The 17,420-nt window shown below is 22.6% G+C and overlaps 2 protein-coding genes across 2 annotated transcripts; one reads left to right on the forward strand and one right to left on the reverse strand.

Annotated features, from left to right (window-relative positions):
- Positions 1-4,444: 4,444 nt before the first annotated feature.
- On the reverse strand, positions 4,445-8,994 carry LOC122502902. The gene is made up of 2 exons (XM_043613227.1): positions 8,345-8,994; positions 4,445-5,379 (listed from the first exon to the last, which is right to left on the reverse strand). Exons 1-2 carry the CDS (start codon positions 8,453-8,455, stop codon positions 4,768-4,770), a joined length of 723 nt encoding a protein of 240 aa, XP_043469162.1. The 5' UTR covers positions 8,456-8,994; the 3' UTR covers positions 4,445-4,767.
- Positions 8,995-9,000: 6 nt separating this feature from the next.
- On the forward strand, positions 9,001-17,418 carry LOC122502901 (ATP-binding cassette sub-family F member 3). The gene is made up of 9 exons (XM_043613226.1): positions 9,001-9,215; positions 9,327-9,432; positions 9,870-10,062; positions 12,379-12,719; positions 12,830-13,325; positions 13,596-13,819; positions 13,950-14,305; positions 14,527-14,747; positions 17,084-17,418. The coding sequence occupies exons 1-9, from the start codon at positions 9,143-9,145 to the stop codon at positions 17,228-17,230; spliced, it is 2,157 nt and encodes a 718-aa protein (XP_043469161.1). The 5' UTR covers positions 9,001-9,142; the 3' UTR covers positions 17,231-17,418.
- The last annotated feature ends 2 nt before the right edge of the window (positions 17,419-17,420 follow it).

Here is a 17,420-nt window from a genome sequence, read left to right on the forward strand (position 1 = left end):
GAAATTTTTATTTTTTGTTTCCATTTGTAATCTTTTTTTCTTGATAATTATTTCAAAATTCTATTACATATTGTTATTATTATTAATAATTTTATTACTGTTAACTAATTAATTACTAAAAATAATAATTATTATGAATTATTTACAAGCTAGTCTTTTTATTATTGTTTCTAAGGAATTTCTCATCGATTATTAATTAGAAATTTTGTTCAATTTTTGACAGATTTATATGCAAAGTGAAAATTAAATATTTAATAAAATCTATATTTACAAATCTTTAGTTTCTAGAGGACAATGACATATAATTGATGATACAGTTATTTCCCTAGTTTCTCAGTATTCATCATTATAACTGGTTCAAAATATTTTATCTTTTTCCCTTTTGTTACAATTTTTTTTTATTTTTAGAAAAAACTGTAAATTTTGGAGAAATGTTTCCACAATTTGAAATTCAGATTAAAATAAAAATATTATTATAAACAATATTTTTTATTTTATTATTATTGTTTATTATTTCGTAAATTAAATTTATTATTATTATATTCTAATAAATAATAATTAATTAATTAAATTTATTATTATTATTTATTATTATGTTATGAGCGCGGAACGTGATATTCAATTTATTAAAATTATTATGCAAATTACAAAATTTTTTATTTTAAAATATAAATTTTTGAATAATTTTATAATCAAAATTTAAAAAATTTAATTATTAAGTACAAAATTAATTATTATTGTTTATATTTTCAAAAATTTGAATATAATTCTTCGCAAGAATTGAATTATTTTCAATAAAATTTCACGAAAGAATTCAATTATTTTTTGAAATTTTAATAAATCCTTCAAAACAATTCAATTATTTTTATAAATAGTAAAATTCTTTGCAAAAATTCAATTATTTTCTAAAAATTTTAATAAATCCTTCGAAACAATTAAATTTTTGTTATAAGTAGTAAAATTCATTGCAAGAATTTAATTATTTTCTATATTTTAATAAAATTCCTTGAATGAATTAAATTATTTTAGAAAATTGTAATAAAATTCGGAGAAGAATTTAATTATATTCTAAAAATTTTAATAAAATTGAATAATTAAATGTTTAATCTTCAAAAGAATTTAATTATGATTTTCAAAATTTTTAATAAAATTCTTTACAAGAATTAAATTATTTTCATAAATAACAAAATTCTTCGAGAGAAGGAATTTAATTATTCTGAAATTGTTTGATAAAATTCTTTGCAAGAATTTAATGATTTTCAATACATTAATTTTTAAATTAAAAATATTTTAAATGAAAAATTATTAAAAAACTTAGGAAAAAAAAGCAAAGCATTATTATTATTATTGTTGTTTCTAATACCGTTTCTATTGTTATTTATTTAAATATATTTTAATATAAAAGTAATTCAAATTTAAAATTCATATTTAAACGAAATTATTCTTATAAATATAATATTATTAATATATTTAAATTTATATTTCAATAAATAATTAATTAAATTTGTTATTATTATTATTATTATTATTGTTGTTATTTCTATTACTATTATTATTTATTTAAATATATTTTAGTATAAAAATAATTTCAATTTAAAATAAACGAAAATATTATTGTAAATTTAATTAGGTATTAAAAATTATATTTATATTTTCATGAACAAATAATTAATTAAATTTGCTATTATTGCTTTTGTTGTTGTTTTAGTTCGTATTGCTATAATTTATTTAAATATATTTTTTAATATAAAAATAATTAAATTTCAATTTAATTAATATAGATGAAAAATAAAATTTTTTATACAGTCGAACCTGTCGGAATGCAATTCTATTTATTACAAAATTTTTTTCTATTAAAAAATATCCAACAAAAATTATTACAAATTACTTCCAGAATATTGTGAAAATATTACAAAAATATTACAAAATTAAATTATTTAACAATTTCTTAAGGATTGTTAACTGTAATAAAATTTTAAAAATCGAGTTGCATTCCGTCAAGTTTCACTGTACTATAAAAAATAAATATTTTTCTTTTTTTATGTTTTTTTTCATTTCGAATTTTTTTTCTTTTTTTTGAACAAGAAGAAAAAACGTAAGATCATTTTTGTAAATATTTTATTTTTTGATATTAAACAATATAGATCACAGTTATTATACGAGATGTGTTATGAGATACAATTTTTTTTATAATTTAATCAATAATAATATTATAGAATTCTCATTTTTTTACACAGAGATTTCGCATTGAATTAAAAAAATCGTTTTTATTCAGCGTCAAATTTTTTCTTTTCTTTCATTTTTAGAAAATATTTACACAGTGTATGTGTCTTTTGTTTTTTTCGCTTCAAATAGAAGAAGCTAGCATTTCATAAATATATATATTTTTTTTGCTAATATTTTGCAGTATCGAGACTGATAATCCTTTTAGTTTAAAGGCAATTTAAATAGTTACTGTTAACCGGGGGTTTATTGTTTTTTTTTCTTTTTAAGAATTATAATTTTTAATTTAAAATTACTACACTAGGTTTTTTTCCCTTATATAGAAATGAGAGCAATACTTTAATAAAGTCTTTTTTCTTTATTTAAAGAAATAATATCTAAATTGGAATAATATATTTGTATACTCGGAATTAAATTTAATTAACTAAAATTGTTAAAATCAATTAATTCTACAAAAAAGACTTTTTTTCTCACTACAATTGACTTAACAATTCGTTTAGTTAATTAACATTCAATTTTTTTTCAACTACAAACTAATTCGTCGAATACTAAAATCTTAATACGAATATATATATATTTACTCTCTTGTAAATAGATTTATTAGGATAATTATTGTAAATAGAATATTATAGACATTGAATAATAATTTGACATATTTTCGGAAAATAAAAATTACGTACCGAATAATAATTATTAATAAACTTATTATTATTCCGTGAATAATTTTTATTTAGAAAAAAATTTCTCAAAGTAAAAAAAAATGAAAAAAAAAATTGATAGAACTGTCTATAAAAATTTGAAATTATTAAAAACTACTGGAATGGTTATACGATATATATTCGCTTTAGAAAATTGTCTTTTTTTTCTCTCTAGAAAATCATTTTTAGTTTTTTTTCTTTTTTATAATAATAATCTTTGTTCAATATTCAAAATTTCTCTTACTATACTAATGTCGACAAAGCTGAAGTCTTATATTCGATACAATACGAAGCAAGTTCGCTAAAGGAACATTGAGTTTTTATTATAATATTATTTTATTACAGTCAAAACTCGTTCAGTTCGGATCTGTTAATAAATAAATACGAATTCCGACAATTTTTTCTTTCGAATCTAATTTTGAATTGAAAATTGAAATTAAAATATCAAATTAATCAATTGATTTAATTAATCAAATAATTTAATTGAAATCAATTAAATAGGAATTCCGCCAATTTTTTCTTTCGAATCTAATTTTGAATTGAAAATTGAAATTGAAATTACAAAATTGAATTAAAAATTAAAATAAAAAAAATTGGGATTAAAAAAAATCGAATTAAAAATTGAAATAAAAATAAAAATTCGAATGAAGAATTAAAATAAAAATAAAAAACTTGAATTAAAAAAATTGAAGCAGAAATAAAAGAATTTAAATTGAAAATTGAAATAGAAATAAAAATTAAAATAAGAAAAAAAATATGAATTAAAAATTGAAATAAAAATAAAAATACAAAAATTGAATGAAGAATTGAAATAGAAACAAAAAAATTGGAATTAAAATCAAAAGATTGAAATTAATTACGAATTTTAATTTCGTGAATTCAATGATTCGATAGATAAATTTTTTTTTATGAAAAGGAACAGATCTGACTGAACCAGTTTCGACTGTCCTATTATTATTGTTATATTTTTAATTATTATTTGTTATTATTTATTAATACCGTAGCTGTCGACTTTTTTTATCGCGCAATAATCTTGATAATTATAGGATTAAAATTTATTTTGTTCTGGCACTGCCCTTGGCATAGAGACAACTCTAATTATTATTATTATTATTTTTTTAATAGGAAAAAGGCGATGAAACTTACGTGTTTCATTCACAATATTATTAAGAGAATATTATATAAATGTGCGTTTGGATTGATATATCCCTTTGGATAATTTATTAAACTGGAAATATTTATCATTAAAGATGTGTTTTTCTTTGAAAAAGAAAACAAAAATCTCTATTTTCTTATAATTAATTTATCCAATTGCACATTTTGAAGAGGAGACTAGGCTCTTTGAATTCAAACAAAGAAAAAAGTATCAGATCTAACGATGTAATTTAAAATAAACGAACATTTTTTTCAAAATTGCTTTTTTCATTATTTAAAAATGAAATTTTTATATTTTATTTTTCTATATTTCTATATTTAAATTCTATATTTATACTTTTATCTCTATTTTTATATAATAATTAGTCACCACTTTTATTTTCGTTTTATTTCTTACTTTCTATTTTTGTATATTTAATCCTGCGGTTTTTCAATCAATGTTCGTTTATTTTAAAGTTTAAATTCAAAATTCAAATTTATCGAATTAAAAATATTTCTTTCTGTTTTTGATTTTTACTTTTGGTGAAGACTTTGAATACTGGAACGAATTGGATCCCATTTGCATAAAATAGAAACTTGGTACTGCTTTTGATTAAAAAGAATTAAAATGTAAAATATTAAAAGTGAATACGAACCAATAATTGAATTATGACGATAATAATATTTGGACGGAAATTAAGGGAATAATAATTTATCCATAATCAACGCTGAGTGTACTGAGTCCTTTCTTTTTAATTGCCTCGGCGACGGCGCGCTCGAGAAAATCGTGTTCCTGATCGCTCTCATCATTTTTTTCGTCAATCCAATTTCTTTCCAGATTTACGTCACGTTTTGACGTAATTACAGCTGCTGATGACGATGAAGAAGTTGTCGATGATGACGAAGACGAGGATGACGACGACGATGATGTTGAACCGGAAAAATTATCCGCAATTGTCGTGGGATAATTCGCACATTCTTGACTGCTAAAAAAATTGACGGTGGTTCCGGCAAAAAATGAATTTGCTTGAGATAAATTATTCGAGGGGACTAATCCATGATTTCTTATTGCCATTGAAACTGCAGTGTCTTCCATTTCATCGCCACGCAATGTACGCATCCAGGGATCTTCCAAGAAAAAATTTCCAGTTGTCGCCATTATGTAGTGTTCCATTACATGGTTAATTGTATTGTCCACAAAACCCTTGGCCACCTGAAGAGCCTGCCAGCCCTTAAGCTTCTCCCTCGAGATTCTTTCTTCCTCGTCGAATTCCTGCGTTTCCGCCTCATCGACTGCTGCCCATTCATTGTCTCGTCTCACACTCTGAAAATTTTGTTTTTCAAGGTTAAAAATTATTTCGAACAAACGAAAAAAATTTTTTTGTTTCATTTTAATATTTTTTACATGTTTCTTATGATTAAAATAAATTCAACAACATGTTTCCTCATCAGGTTTAAGAAAAGTTTTATTAAAGTTCTGGAAAAAATTAAATTTGCGGGATTCATAATTAGTTTTCTTTAATTTTCTAATATATATTTAATTAATTATTAAAAATCATGGATTTATAGAAGAATTTTAGTTAAAAACACTGAAAAAAAATTGAATTTTCGAGAATAGTTACACATGTTTGCAAAAATTCAAAAAAATTTAAAAAATTCTAATCAAAATTTCAATTATCTTTAAAAATAATAAAATTCTTCTCCAAAATTCAATTATTTTCATAAACAATAAAAATTTCACGGGAATTCAACTATTTTATAAAAATTTCTTCTCAATAATTCAATTATTTTCAAAAATAATAAATTTTGTTACCGAGATTCAATTATTTTTATGAAAATAATAATTTGGAATGTCCCAATATATTTAATATTATAATTATAAAGAATTGGCAATCTTTTTAGGACTATAATAAGATATTAACACATCTTAACGTTTCGAGATCGGTACCGAATAATAAAACTCATATTATAGAATTTCAATTATTTTTAATACAATTTTAACCAAATTCCTCGAAAAATCTAAATATTTTTAAAATTTTTATTAAAATTTGTCAAAAAATTAAATTATTTAAAAATTTGTTAATAAAATTCTGTATGAGAATTAAATTTTGAAAAACATTCAATTATTAAATAAATTATTTATTTTTGTAGTTAAATAATTGAATTTTAGTAGAATTTTCTAATAAAAAGTGATTTAAAAACAAATTTTAGTTCAAAATACTAAAAAAAAATGAATTTTAGGGAAAAGTTATAAATGATTTTAAAAATTCAATTATTTTCAAAAATAATAATTCTTCGCAGAAATTCAAATATATGTTAATAAATTTTAAAAAATTCTAAAAATTTCAATTTTTTCCAAACGTAATAAAATTTTTCTCCGAAATTCAATTATTGTCAAAAATTTTGATAAAATTTTTGGCAAATTTCAATTTTTTTTCAAAAATTTTCCCAAATTCAATGTTTTTTAATATCTACAAATTTAATAAAGTTTTCCAAAAGAATTCAATTATTTAAAACAAATTTTTTTTATATATTTTTTCACAATAAATTCATTATTACCATAAAAAATTTCGATTATTTTCATAAATAGTAAAACTCATCGCAGAATTTCAATTGTTTTTAATACAATTTTAATTGCATTTCTCGAAAAATGTAATTATTCTGAAAAATTTTGATAAAATTTGTCTAAAAAACTAAATTATTTAAAAATTTGTCCATAAAATTCTTTATGAGAATTCAATTTTGAGAAAAATTCATTTATTCAATAATTTTTTCAATTTTGTAATTAAATAATTGAATTCTCGTAGAATTTTCTAATAAAAATTGTTTTAAAAATGAATTTCAGTTAGAATTTTTAGAAATAGTTGTATTTTGAAAAAGTTGAATTAAATTTTTATTTTAAAATAATTTTTTCAATTTTTTATTTTCTAAATATTTAATTAAAGAATTTCTGAATAAACAAAATTCGTAAAATTTAATTATAAATGAATTTGAAAATTCTTTAGAAACTTTTGCAAAAATTATTAAAAATAATTGATAATTGTTCAATTATTTCATTCGAAGAGTTTTAATAAAAAATTTTTAATTAATTATGGTTTTCAGAGAATTTACTTTAAATTGTATTAAAAATAATTGAAATCCTGTGAAGAATATTATTATTTATGAAAATAATTAAATTCTTGCAATGAATTTTTATTACATTTTTTTAAATAATTGAAATCCTGTGAAGAATATTATTATTTTTGTCAATAATTAAATTCTTCCAATGAATTTTTATTACATTTTTTTAAATAATCGAATTCTTTTGAGAATTTTTATTAAAATAGTAAATTTTGAAAATATTTGAATTTCAGCCAAGAATTTCATTATTTGTGAAATGTAATTGAATTTTTGGAAAAAATGTTCGAAAATAATTACATTTTTCGATGAATTCATTTAAAACTGTATTAAAAATAATTTTAATCCTAGGAAATATTTTATTATTTATGATAATACTTAATTGAATTCATACAACGAATTTTATTATATTTTTTTAAATAATTGAAATGATGTGAAAAATTGTATTTCTTATAAAAATAATTGAATTCTTGCGAAGGAATTTTATTAAAATTCTTGTAAATAATTTAATTTTTTTTAAAAATTTTTTGAAAGCTTAAATTATTATTATAAAACATGAAGATAGCGATAACTCCGAGTCGAAGACTCGGAGTGCTCGATATCTTCATGTTTTATAATAATATTCTTAAAAGTTATTGAATTTCAAAAGATTTAAATTTTTCTGAAAACATTTCTAAGGTTATGACTATTGTTTACAAAACAAAAAAATTTTCTATATTGAAAATAAGTTTAAAAACTTTTTCGAATAGGTTAGAAAAGAAAAGAAAATTGTTTACAAAACAAAAAAATTGCTTTCACTGGAAATTTATCTCTTTTTCATTTCGAAAATAGAAAAGAAAATTCTAAGACAGAAATAAAAGAAAATATATGCATATCTAATTTTAATTTAAGAAAAAATATTTAATTATTGAAAATAAATTTTCGAAAGAATTTAAAGAAACATATTTTATTTGCATATATTTAATTAGAATAAATCAATTGTGTCGTTATGTGGAGAAATTAATTAATTCACTAATAAATAAATATAGAAAGAGAATTGACTCGAGGTATTTTCAACCCTGACCTAGTTAGTTAATAAGTATTTGCGATCTCTATTAGCTAAAAGCAAAGGTCAATGACCCAGCCAATTAACCTGGTATAGTAAACAATGGAGAAAAATGAAAGGAAATCACCGATTCTTCCTTATGTTCAACAACATTCGTGACAGGACGTGTGCGTTGCCGTTTTGGAGGATCCGGTCGATCGTGATCATCAGTATCTGACTCTTCCACATCGGTCGCCATTCTTTCTATTTTGAATATGTAATTAGCAATATACACCCCTTTTTTCGATTAACCTTAAACGGTTATAACAAGGGGGGAATGTGAAAAAAGACTAATGACGGTCGCAACCAAGCCCTTGAAATTGTCCTGCTTTCTTAACGTCTTTTTAACTTTAATTTTTCCTCATTTTTATCATCCTTTGATGTTAAATGCCATGTACGAAATCATCTTCGAACACGCGGTGATTGTTTTGATAAAAAAATAACTTGAAGATATCAGCGTTTCATTGCACAAAGAAATATATAATAACAAATGTCAATACACGCAAGAATGAGAGACTTTTTGACAGCTCCAAAATGGCGCTGAAAAGCAATCTGTTTCAATTTTTCAAAATAGAATATACCACTGAGGGATAAATTGATACAATTCCTAGAAAGAATGGGATTTTTTCACTGTGAATTTAATTGTTAAATGTGAAAAATTGTCCCTTAATTATAAAGTTGTTTTCTTTTATTTTTTTTAATTTGTCCACAATTTTTTTTTAATTTCAATGTTTTAAGAACACGTAAATTTCAAAATGGCGTGAACATGTGTTCTCATGAGTTTTGAACGTTTGACGTCCGCTCAGTGGGGAAAGATTTTTAAAATTTTCCGGCTCCTATTTTATTAAAGTACATTTTGGTAATTTTAATTTTTATTGTGCGTGGAATGGCCGTGTGTGGTGAATATATTAAAAGTCAGTTTCCAACAATTGACGATGATCTTTATCAATATGTGGAAGGTAAATTTTTGTCAATTCTAACCTCAAAATTGTATATCGCGCGAGGAGCCATGCCCATATACTTTTTTTTGCAAGAATGTGATTGAAAAGAAAATGGATTTTTAATTTTAGGAATTCTTGACAGTTCGAAAGATGACTTCGAGGATGAAAATGAAGTTTATGAGGCGATCGGTGAAGTTTTACATGAAGTAGCTGAGAAGCCAGAAATTGTGGTTAGGTCGGTAATTGTCATTTTTTAAAATAAATATTTTCTCCTATAAACTTCAATTGACTTCAATGAATATATAATTGACATTTACAATTGTTTCTGGAAGCAATTTTTTTTTTTTGCCATCAAGGTCATTGGTTTAATCTCATCGTTTTAGATGTGCGATAACCGGATGAGAGAAATGTTTTCAAAATTTTTCCCAGATTTAGAACTTTGCAAATTTTGTAATTTTTAATTTCTAATTATTATTTATCTTTGATGTTCTCTAATTTATTTTCCATCTATCAGTTCAAAAGAGAACAAAAATTGTCTATTTTTGAAACAGAATTCTATTTTTCTATATTTTCTTCTGTTTAGTCTTTCAATTTGCAGAAATTTTTTATTTATGAAACATTTGAAAATTTCGAAATAAGAGAATATAATTTGGATTTTTTTTAATTCCACAGGCAAATATGCAAGAAATTATTAGAAATGTTAAAAGGAGGGACCAATGGAGCTCAAAATGGATCAGGAGAAAGAAAAAATGGTGAGAATAAAGTTTTAAATGCTCCGGTTCATTTGGGATCAATGGCAGCGACATTAGAGGAACAAGTTGAACAAATAAAGAGTATTTGGGTTACAACACGAGACGATGGAATGGTAAATTACTTTCGTATTTAATTATTTTTCTTATTAACTTTGTTTTCTAATTCCGAAAAATATTTTTCAAAATTAATTTTTAGAAAATAAATTAGAAATAAAAGAAATAAATTACTACAGGATTGCCACAGGTCAGGGAATTCAGGGAAAAATAAGGGATTCTTATTAAAAGTACCTACTGGAAAAAATTAAATTTTTAGAATTCAAAAGAAAATTCTGAATTTTTGTGTTTTTTTTTTGTTTGATATGAAACTTTGAAATTTCCCAGGATTTTAATACAAAACCTTAATTTTTTTTCTGTTTTTGAAAATAGTTTCTTTTAATTAATTTAATTCTTGAAGAGCTATCAAAAAATTATTTCTTATAAATTATTTAATGAATAATTTTACTTGAATGATTTTAAATTAATTGAATTTTAAGAGTTGCGTTTATAATTTCCATAAGTAGAATTTTAAAGAGCTATGATCATTGATAAATTTTAATAATTCCAATTCTTCTGAAATTAGTTAAATTTTTTAATATACATATATCTGTTTAATTAATTATTAAAAATAATGGATTTAGAGAATAATTTTATTTAAAGACTTTAAAAAATAATTTAATTTTGAAGAAGTTATAAATGATTGTAAAAATTACATTTTTTTCAAAAGTAATAAAATTCTGTGCAATAATTCAATTATATTGAAAAAAAATTTTAAATTCTTGTTAAAATTTGAATTATTTTTCTAATTAATAAAATTTTTCTCCAAAGTTCAGATATTTTCGAAACTTTTAATGAAATTCTTGTCAGAATTTCAATTATTTTCAAAAATTTTCCTCAATTCAATGATTTTCAATATCTGCTATTTTAATCAAATTCTCTAAAAGAATGCAATTATTTTCAAGAAAATTATAATAAAATTCACAGGAATTTCAATTATTTAGAAATTTTTCATAAATTTTTTTCGCAATAATTTAATTATTTACGGAAATAATAAAATTCTTCTCCAAAATTCAATTATTTTCAAAAATTTTCCTCAATTCAATGAATTTTAATATCTACTATTTTAATCAAATTTTCCAAAAGAATTCAATTATTTAAAACAAATTTTGATAAAATTCTACGCAAACATTTAATTATTTTCAGAAATAATAAAAATTTTACAGAAATCCAATTATTTACAAATTTTTTTTATAAATTTCTTTGCAATAATTTAATTATTTTCATAAATAATACAATTTTTTACAGGGATTAAATTATTTTTTAAAATTTTAATAAAATTCCTGGCAAGAATTCAATTATATATTTTTAATACAATTTTAAATAAATTCCTTGAAAAATGCAATTATTCTTAAAAATGTTAATAAAATTCTTCAAAAGAATTCAAATATTTTTAAACAATTTGATATAACAAGTTTATTAGAATTTAATAATCATTTTCAATACACTTTTAATCAAAATTCTTTGAAGAATTATTTATTTTCAAAAATTGTAATGAAATTTTTTACAATAATTCAATTATTTTCCAAATGATTTTAATAAAATTCTTTACATAAGTTCAATTATCTTTATAAACAATAAAATTCTTCTTCGAAATTCAACTATTTTCAAAATTTTTTATAAAATTGTGTTCCGAAATTCACTTATTTTCCAAAATTCTTGGCAAAATTTTAATTATTTTCAAAAATTTTCCACAATTTAGTGATTTTCAATATCTACTATTTTAATAAAATTTTCCGAATGAATTCAGTTTTTTATAAATTTATAAATTTCTTCGCAATAATTCCATTATTTTCATAAATAAAAAATTTATTTTACAGGGATTCAATTACTATTTTATTCAAATAATTTCCTTAATTTATTTTATTAAAATTTGTCAAAAGAATTCAATTATTTAAAAATTGCTGATAAAATTCTTTTGAAAATTCAATTTTGAGAAATATTCAATTATTCAATAAATTATTTATTCTTGTATTTAAAAATTGAATTCTCATAGAATTTTGTAATAAAAATTGTTTTGAAAATGAATTTCAGTCAAAATTTTAGATAATAATTGAATATTCAAAGCATTAAAGCTTGAATTTTTAGAAATAATTGAATTTTAAAAATGTTTTAAATTAAAATCTTTGAAAATCCGAATTTTTCATACGTTTAATAATTATTAGAGTGAATCAGAATTTTTTTTTTATTGTCAGGGAAGAAGTGAAAATTTTTTCTGAAAATCAGGGAAAAGTCAAGGAAAAATAAAGTAAAATTTTTGTGACAACCCTGTATTAATTTTAGTTATTTTAGGACATTAATTAGTTAATAAGTTATTAATTTTCGAAATTTTTCAGAAAGTAGACGCCAAGAAATTGGAAAAGGCAGAGGCGAAGTTGCAACAGAAGCAAGAGAAAAGAACAGGAAATGATTCAACTGGTATACGAATAGTTAATAATTTAGTGCCTGCACTAGAGGCAGCGAGTGCAAGTCAAATGATGAGCAAAAAGGAAAGTAGAATGGAGATGAAAGGCTCTGTAAATAAGACCCAGGATATAAGAATTGAAAATTTCGACGTTGCTTATGGAGATCGAATTTTATTGCAAGGTGCCGATATAACTCTCGCATTTGGTCGACGTTATGGTTTAATTGGTCGGAATGGTTTAGGAAAAACTACACTACTTAGAATGATATCATGGTAAAAACAAATTACCCTCTTAATTTAATATTTCACTTTTTCCCGGAATAATTTAATAATAAATTATAATAAATTTTATTTATTAAAAAGGAAATTTTTTTCTTTCACAGTAAACAATTAAGAATTCCGTCGCACATAAGAGTTTTACACGTGGAGCAGGAAGTCGCGGGCGACGAAACTTCGGCATTGGAATCAGTCTTGGAGAGTGATTACGAGCGCAGTGCGTTGCTGAGTCGTGAGGCCGAATTACAAGCGGCCATGGAGAAGGAAGGTGGAAAATCGGAAGCACTTGGCGAGGAATTGGCGCGTGTTTACGAGGCGATGCAAGTGGCCGAAGTGGAGAAAGCACCAGCCAGAGCGAGTATGATACTCACGGGTCTAGGATTTTCCGTCGAGCGACAATCTTGGCCGACAAAATCATTTTCTGGCGGTTGGCGAATGCGTCTCGCACTCGCGAGGGCACTTTTCTCCAAACCCGATTTATTGCTTCTCGACGAGCCTACTAACATGTTGGACATTAAGGCAATTCTCTGGCTGGAAAATTATCTTCAATCTTGGCCCACGACGTTGCTTGTTGTCTCTCACGATCGCAATTTTCTTGATACTGTAAGAAAAATTCTATTTGAATTCTTCTCTGCCAGAACTTTCGAAAAAAATTTATTCTTTCCGGCTTTGTGAAAAAATTCGACTCTACATTCAGAGACCTTTTTAATTAACTTAACTTTTTGATTTTAATTAACTTAAACTTTCGATTTTAATTAACTTCAAACTCTGTTTTCTTGCTATTTTATAGTTTTAGTTAAATATTTATTGCAAGCGATACAAAATTTAAATATTCTTGTACATTTTGTTTATATTATTTATTTCTTTTCACAGGTGCCAACCGATATTCTCTATTTGAAAGCCCAGAAAATTGAGCCTTATCGTGGAAATTATGAACAGTTTGCAAAAACGAAAGGCGAACGAGAAAGAAATCAACAGAGGGAATATGAAGCACAACAAGCAAAGAGGGCTCACGTTCAAGAATTTATTGATAGGTTTCGTTATAATGCCAATCGTGCCTCCAGTGTTCAAAGTAAAATAAAAATGCTCGACAAAATGTAAGTTTTTAATTACAAAATTTAAAAAAAAAAAATAGAAAATAGAGTAATTCGAATTAATTAAATTAGAATGAATTGAATTTAAAATTGTCCTTTAAAAATTTTTTTTTTTTTTTTTAAATAATTTCAGGCCTGAATTGAAGCCAATGGAAAAGGAAAGTGAAGTGACTCTACGGTTTCCTGAAGTTGAACCATTAAGTCCTCCAATTCTTCAATTAAATGAAGTTTCCTTTCGCTATCAGGAGAATGTCGATTTATTTACTAATGTTAATTTAACGGCAAATTTGGAATCGAGAATTTGCATTGTCGGTGAGAATGGAGCTGGAAAGACGACATTATTAAAAATTATTACATGCGGTTTGAGTCCATCAAAAGGCTCAGTGCACATACATCGAAATTTAAAATTTGGTTATTTTAGTCAGCATCATGTTGATCAGCTTGACATGAGGATCTGTCCAGTTGAATTACTTCAGAATCATTTTCCAGGTGCAATTTGATTTTTCTCTTACTTTTAATTTCATATTTTCTTTTTTATTTCTTATTAATTACGAGGATCAGCGCGCGGAACGTGATATTCGATTTTTGATTATTATTATTATGCAAATTACAAATTTATCAGATTATTAAATAGTTAATTAATAATTATTTTTATTTAGTTACTTGAATTCTTCTGTTTACTTGACTAATTAATTTTTATTAAAATACAGGTAAACCTATTGAAGAATACAGAAGAATGTTGGGTAGTTTTGGAGTGAGTGGTGATCTCGCTCTTCAGACAATTAATTCTCTCTCGGGAGGACAAAAATCGAGAGTTGCTTTTGCATTAATGTGCGCCGCGATGCCTAATTTTTTGGTTCTCGACGAACCGACCAATCATCTCGATATTGAGTCAATCGAAGCTTTGGGAAAAGCTCTTAACGCCTGTCAAGTAAGTTTTATTTTAATTTAGAAATTTCTCTTTAAATTCTCAATCACTACGCTTTCGTCTCTATTTAGAATTAATTTTTTATCATTTTCTATCAAATTTTTTTTCTTTTACAATCTTTCTAATTTTGTTTTGATAATTTAATTTCTAATTTTGTTCTAATAATTTAATGTATTACAAGTAATTTAATAATTTTTAATTAGTAAAGCTTTATAGGGTAGCCACAAAAAATTGATTTTGTTTTTCCCTGATTTCTAGACAAAATTTTGACCTTTTCCCTGACCCTAAAGGATATTCTGATTCACTCTAAAAATTATAAGAATCTCAAAAAAATGTTTTACTACATTCATTTACGAAATTCTTCAATTACAAAATCATTCAAAAACATCACCAACTTCTTTAAAAATAAATATTTAATCATTATTAAATTTTCCATAGGAATTAAGATTATCAAAAAATTCAAATTTAAATCTTTTGAAATTCAATAACTTTGAAGAATATTTATTATAAAACATGAAGATATCGAGCACTCCGAGTCTTCGACTCGGAGTTATCGCTGTCTTCATGTTTTATATAATAATAATTTAAGCTTTCAAAAAATTTTTTAAAAAAATTAAATTATTTACAAGAATTTTAATAAAATTCCTTCGCAAGAATTCAATTATTTTTATAAGAAATACAATTTTTCACATCAATTCAATTATTTAAAAAAATGTAATAAAATTCGTTGTAAGAATTCAATTATTATCGTGAATAATAAAATTTTTCCTAAGGATTTAAATTATTTTTAATACACTTTTAAATAAATTCATCGAAAAATGTAATTATTTTCAAACATTTTTTGCAAGAATTCAATTACATTTCACAAATAATGAAATTCTTCGCTGAAATTCAAATATTTTCAAAATTTACTATTTCAATAAAAATTCTCAAAAGAATTCAATTATTTAAAAAAATGTAATAAAAATTCATTGCATAAATTTAATTATTTTTATAAATAATAATATTCTTCACTGGATTTCAATTATTTTAAAAAAAATGTAATAAAAATTCATTGCATGAATTTAATTATTTTCATAAATAATAATATTCTTCGCAGGATTTCAATTATTTTTCATACAATTTAAAGTAAATTCTTTGAAAACTATAATTAATTTAAAAAAATTCTATTAAAATTCTTCGAAGGAAATAATTTAACAATTATCAATTATTTTTAATAATTTTTGCAAAAGTTTCTAAAGAATTTTTAAATTCATTTACAATTCAATTTTACGAATTTTGATTATTCAGACAATTCTTCAATTAAATAATTAGAAAATAAAAAACTTGAAATAATTTCAAAAAAATTCAATTAAACTTTTTAAAATACAATTATTTCTAAAAATTCATGCTATAAATCATTTGTAACTTTTCCCTAAGATTCAATTTTGTTTAGTATTTTTAACTAAAATTTATGTTTAAATCAATTTTTATTAGAAAATTCTACTAAAATTCAATTATTTAAATACAAAAATAAATAATTTATTTAATAATTGAATGTTTTTCAAAATTTAATTCTTATACAGAATTTTATCAACAAATTTTTAAATAATTGATTTCTTTCGACGAATTTTAATAAAAATTTCAAGAATAATTACATTTTTCGAGGAATTCGGTTAAAATTGTATTAAAATTAATTGAAATTCTATAACGAGTTTTATTGTTCATGAAAATAATTGAATCTCGGTAAAAAAAATGTATTATTTATGAAAATAATTGAATTATTGCAAAGAAATTTTTATAAAATAGTTGTAAATAGTTGAATTCCTGTGAAATTTTTATTGTTTATGAAAATAATTGAATTTTGAAGAAGAATTTTATTATTTTTAAAGATAATTGAAATTTTGATGAGAATTTAAAAAAATTTTTTGAACATAATTGAATTTCTGCAAACATTTGTAACTTCCCGAAAATTCAATATTTTTTTGGTGTTTTTAACTAAAATTCTTCTATAAGTCCATGATTTTTAATAATTAATTAAATATATATTAAAAAATTAAAGAAAACTAATTAAGAATTCTGCAAATTTAATTTTTTCCAGAACTTTAATAAAAATCTTTTTCTTTTCCCTGATTTCCCTGACCAATTCTACTTTCCCTGAATGCCCTGATTTTTCTGACCTGTGGCAATCCTGCTTTCCTAATTTAGTAATTTAATTTTTATTTATTTTTTAATTTTGCTTCAATAATTTATTTTCTAATTTTTCTAAGTTCAGTCTTTGCACTCGATAATTTATATTATTTATAAATTAATATAATTATAATTATAAAATTATTCATGAAAATAATTTTATTCGCCAGGCTGGTGTAATATTAGTCTCCCACGACGAGAGGTTGATTCGAATGGTGTGTAAAGAACTTTGGGTCTGCGGAGGTGGATCAGTGAAATGTATAGAAGGCGGATTTGACGAATATCGTAAAATTATAGAAAAGGAATTGGAGATGTAGAATATAATTTAGCTATGTAATTAAATGTGCTTTAAATTGTTAATCAATTAGTAAATTTTCAAAATGATTTCGATTAATGGAATCAATTTAATTTTAATTACGACAAAAAAAAACTGGAATGAATAATTATCATATTACTGTTGACCACGTCTTATTTAATAAAAATAAAAACATAATTGTTAAATTTTCG

The sequence above is a fragment of the Leptopilina heterotoma genome, unplaced genomic scaffold (assembly GCF_015476425.1).
Source record: "Leptopilina heterotoma isolate Lh14 unplaced genomic scaffold, ASM1547642v1 Lhet_24, whole genome shotgun sequence".
Classification (NCBI taxonomy): Eukaryota; Metazoa; Arthropoda; class Insecta; order Hymenoptera; family Figitidae; genus Leptopilina; species Leptopilina heterotoma.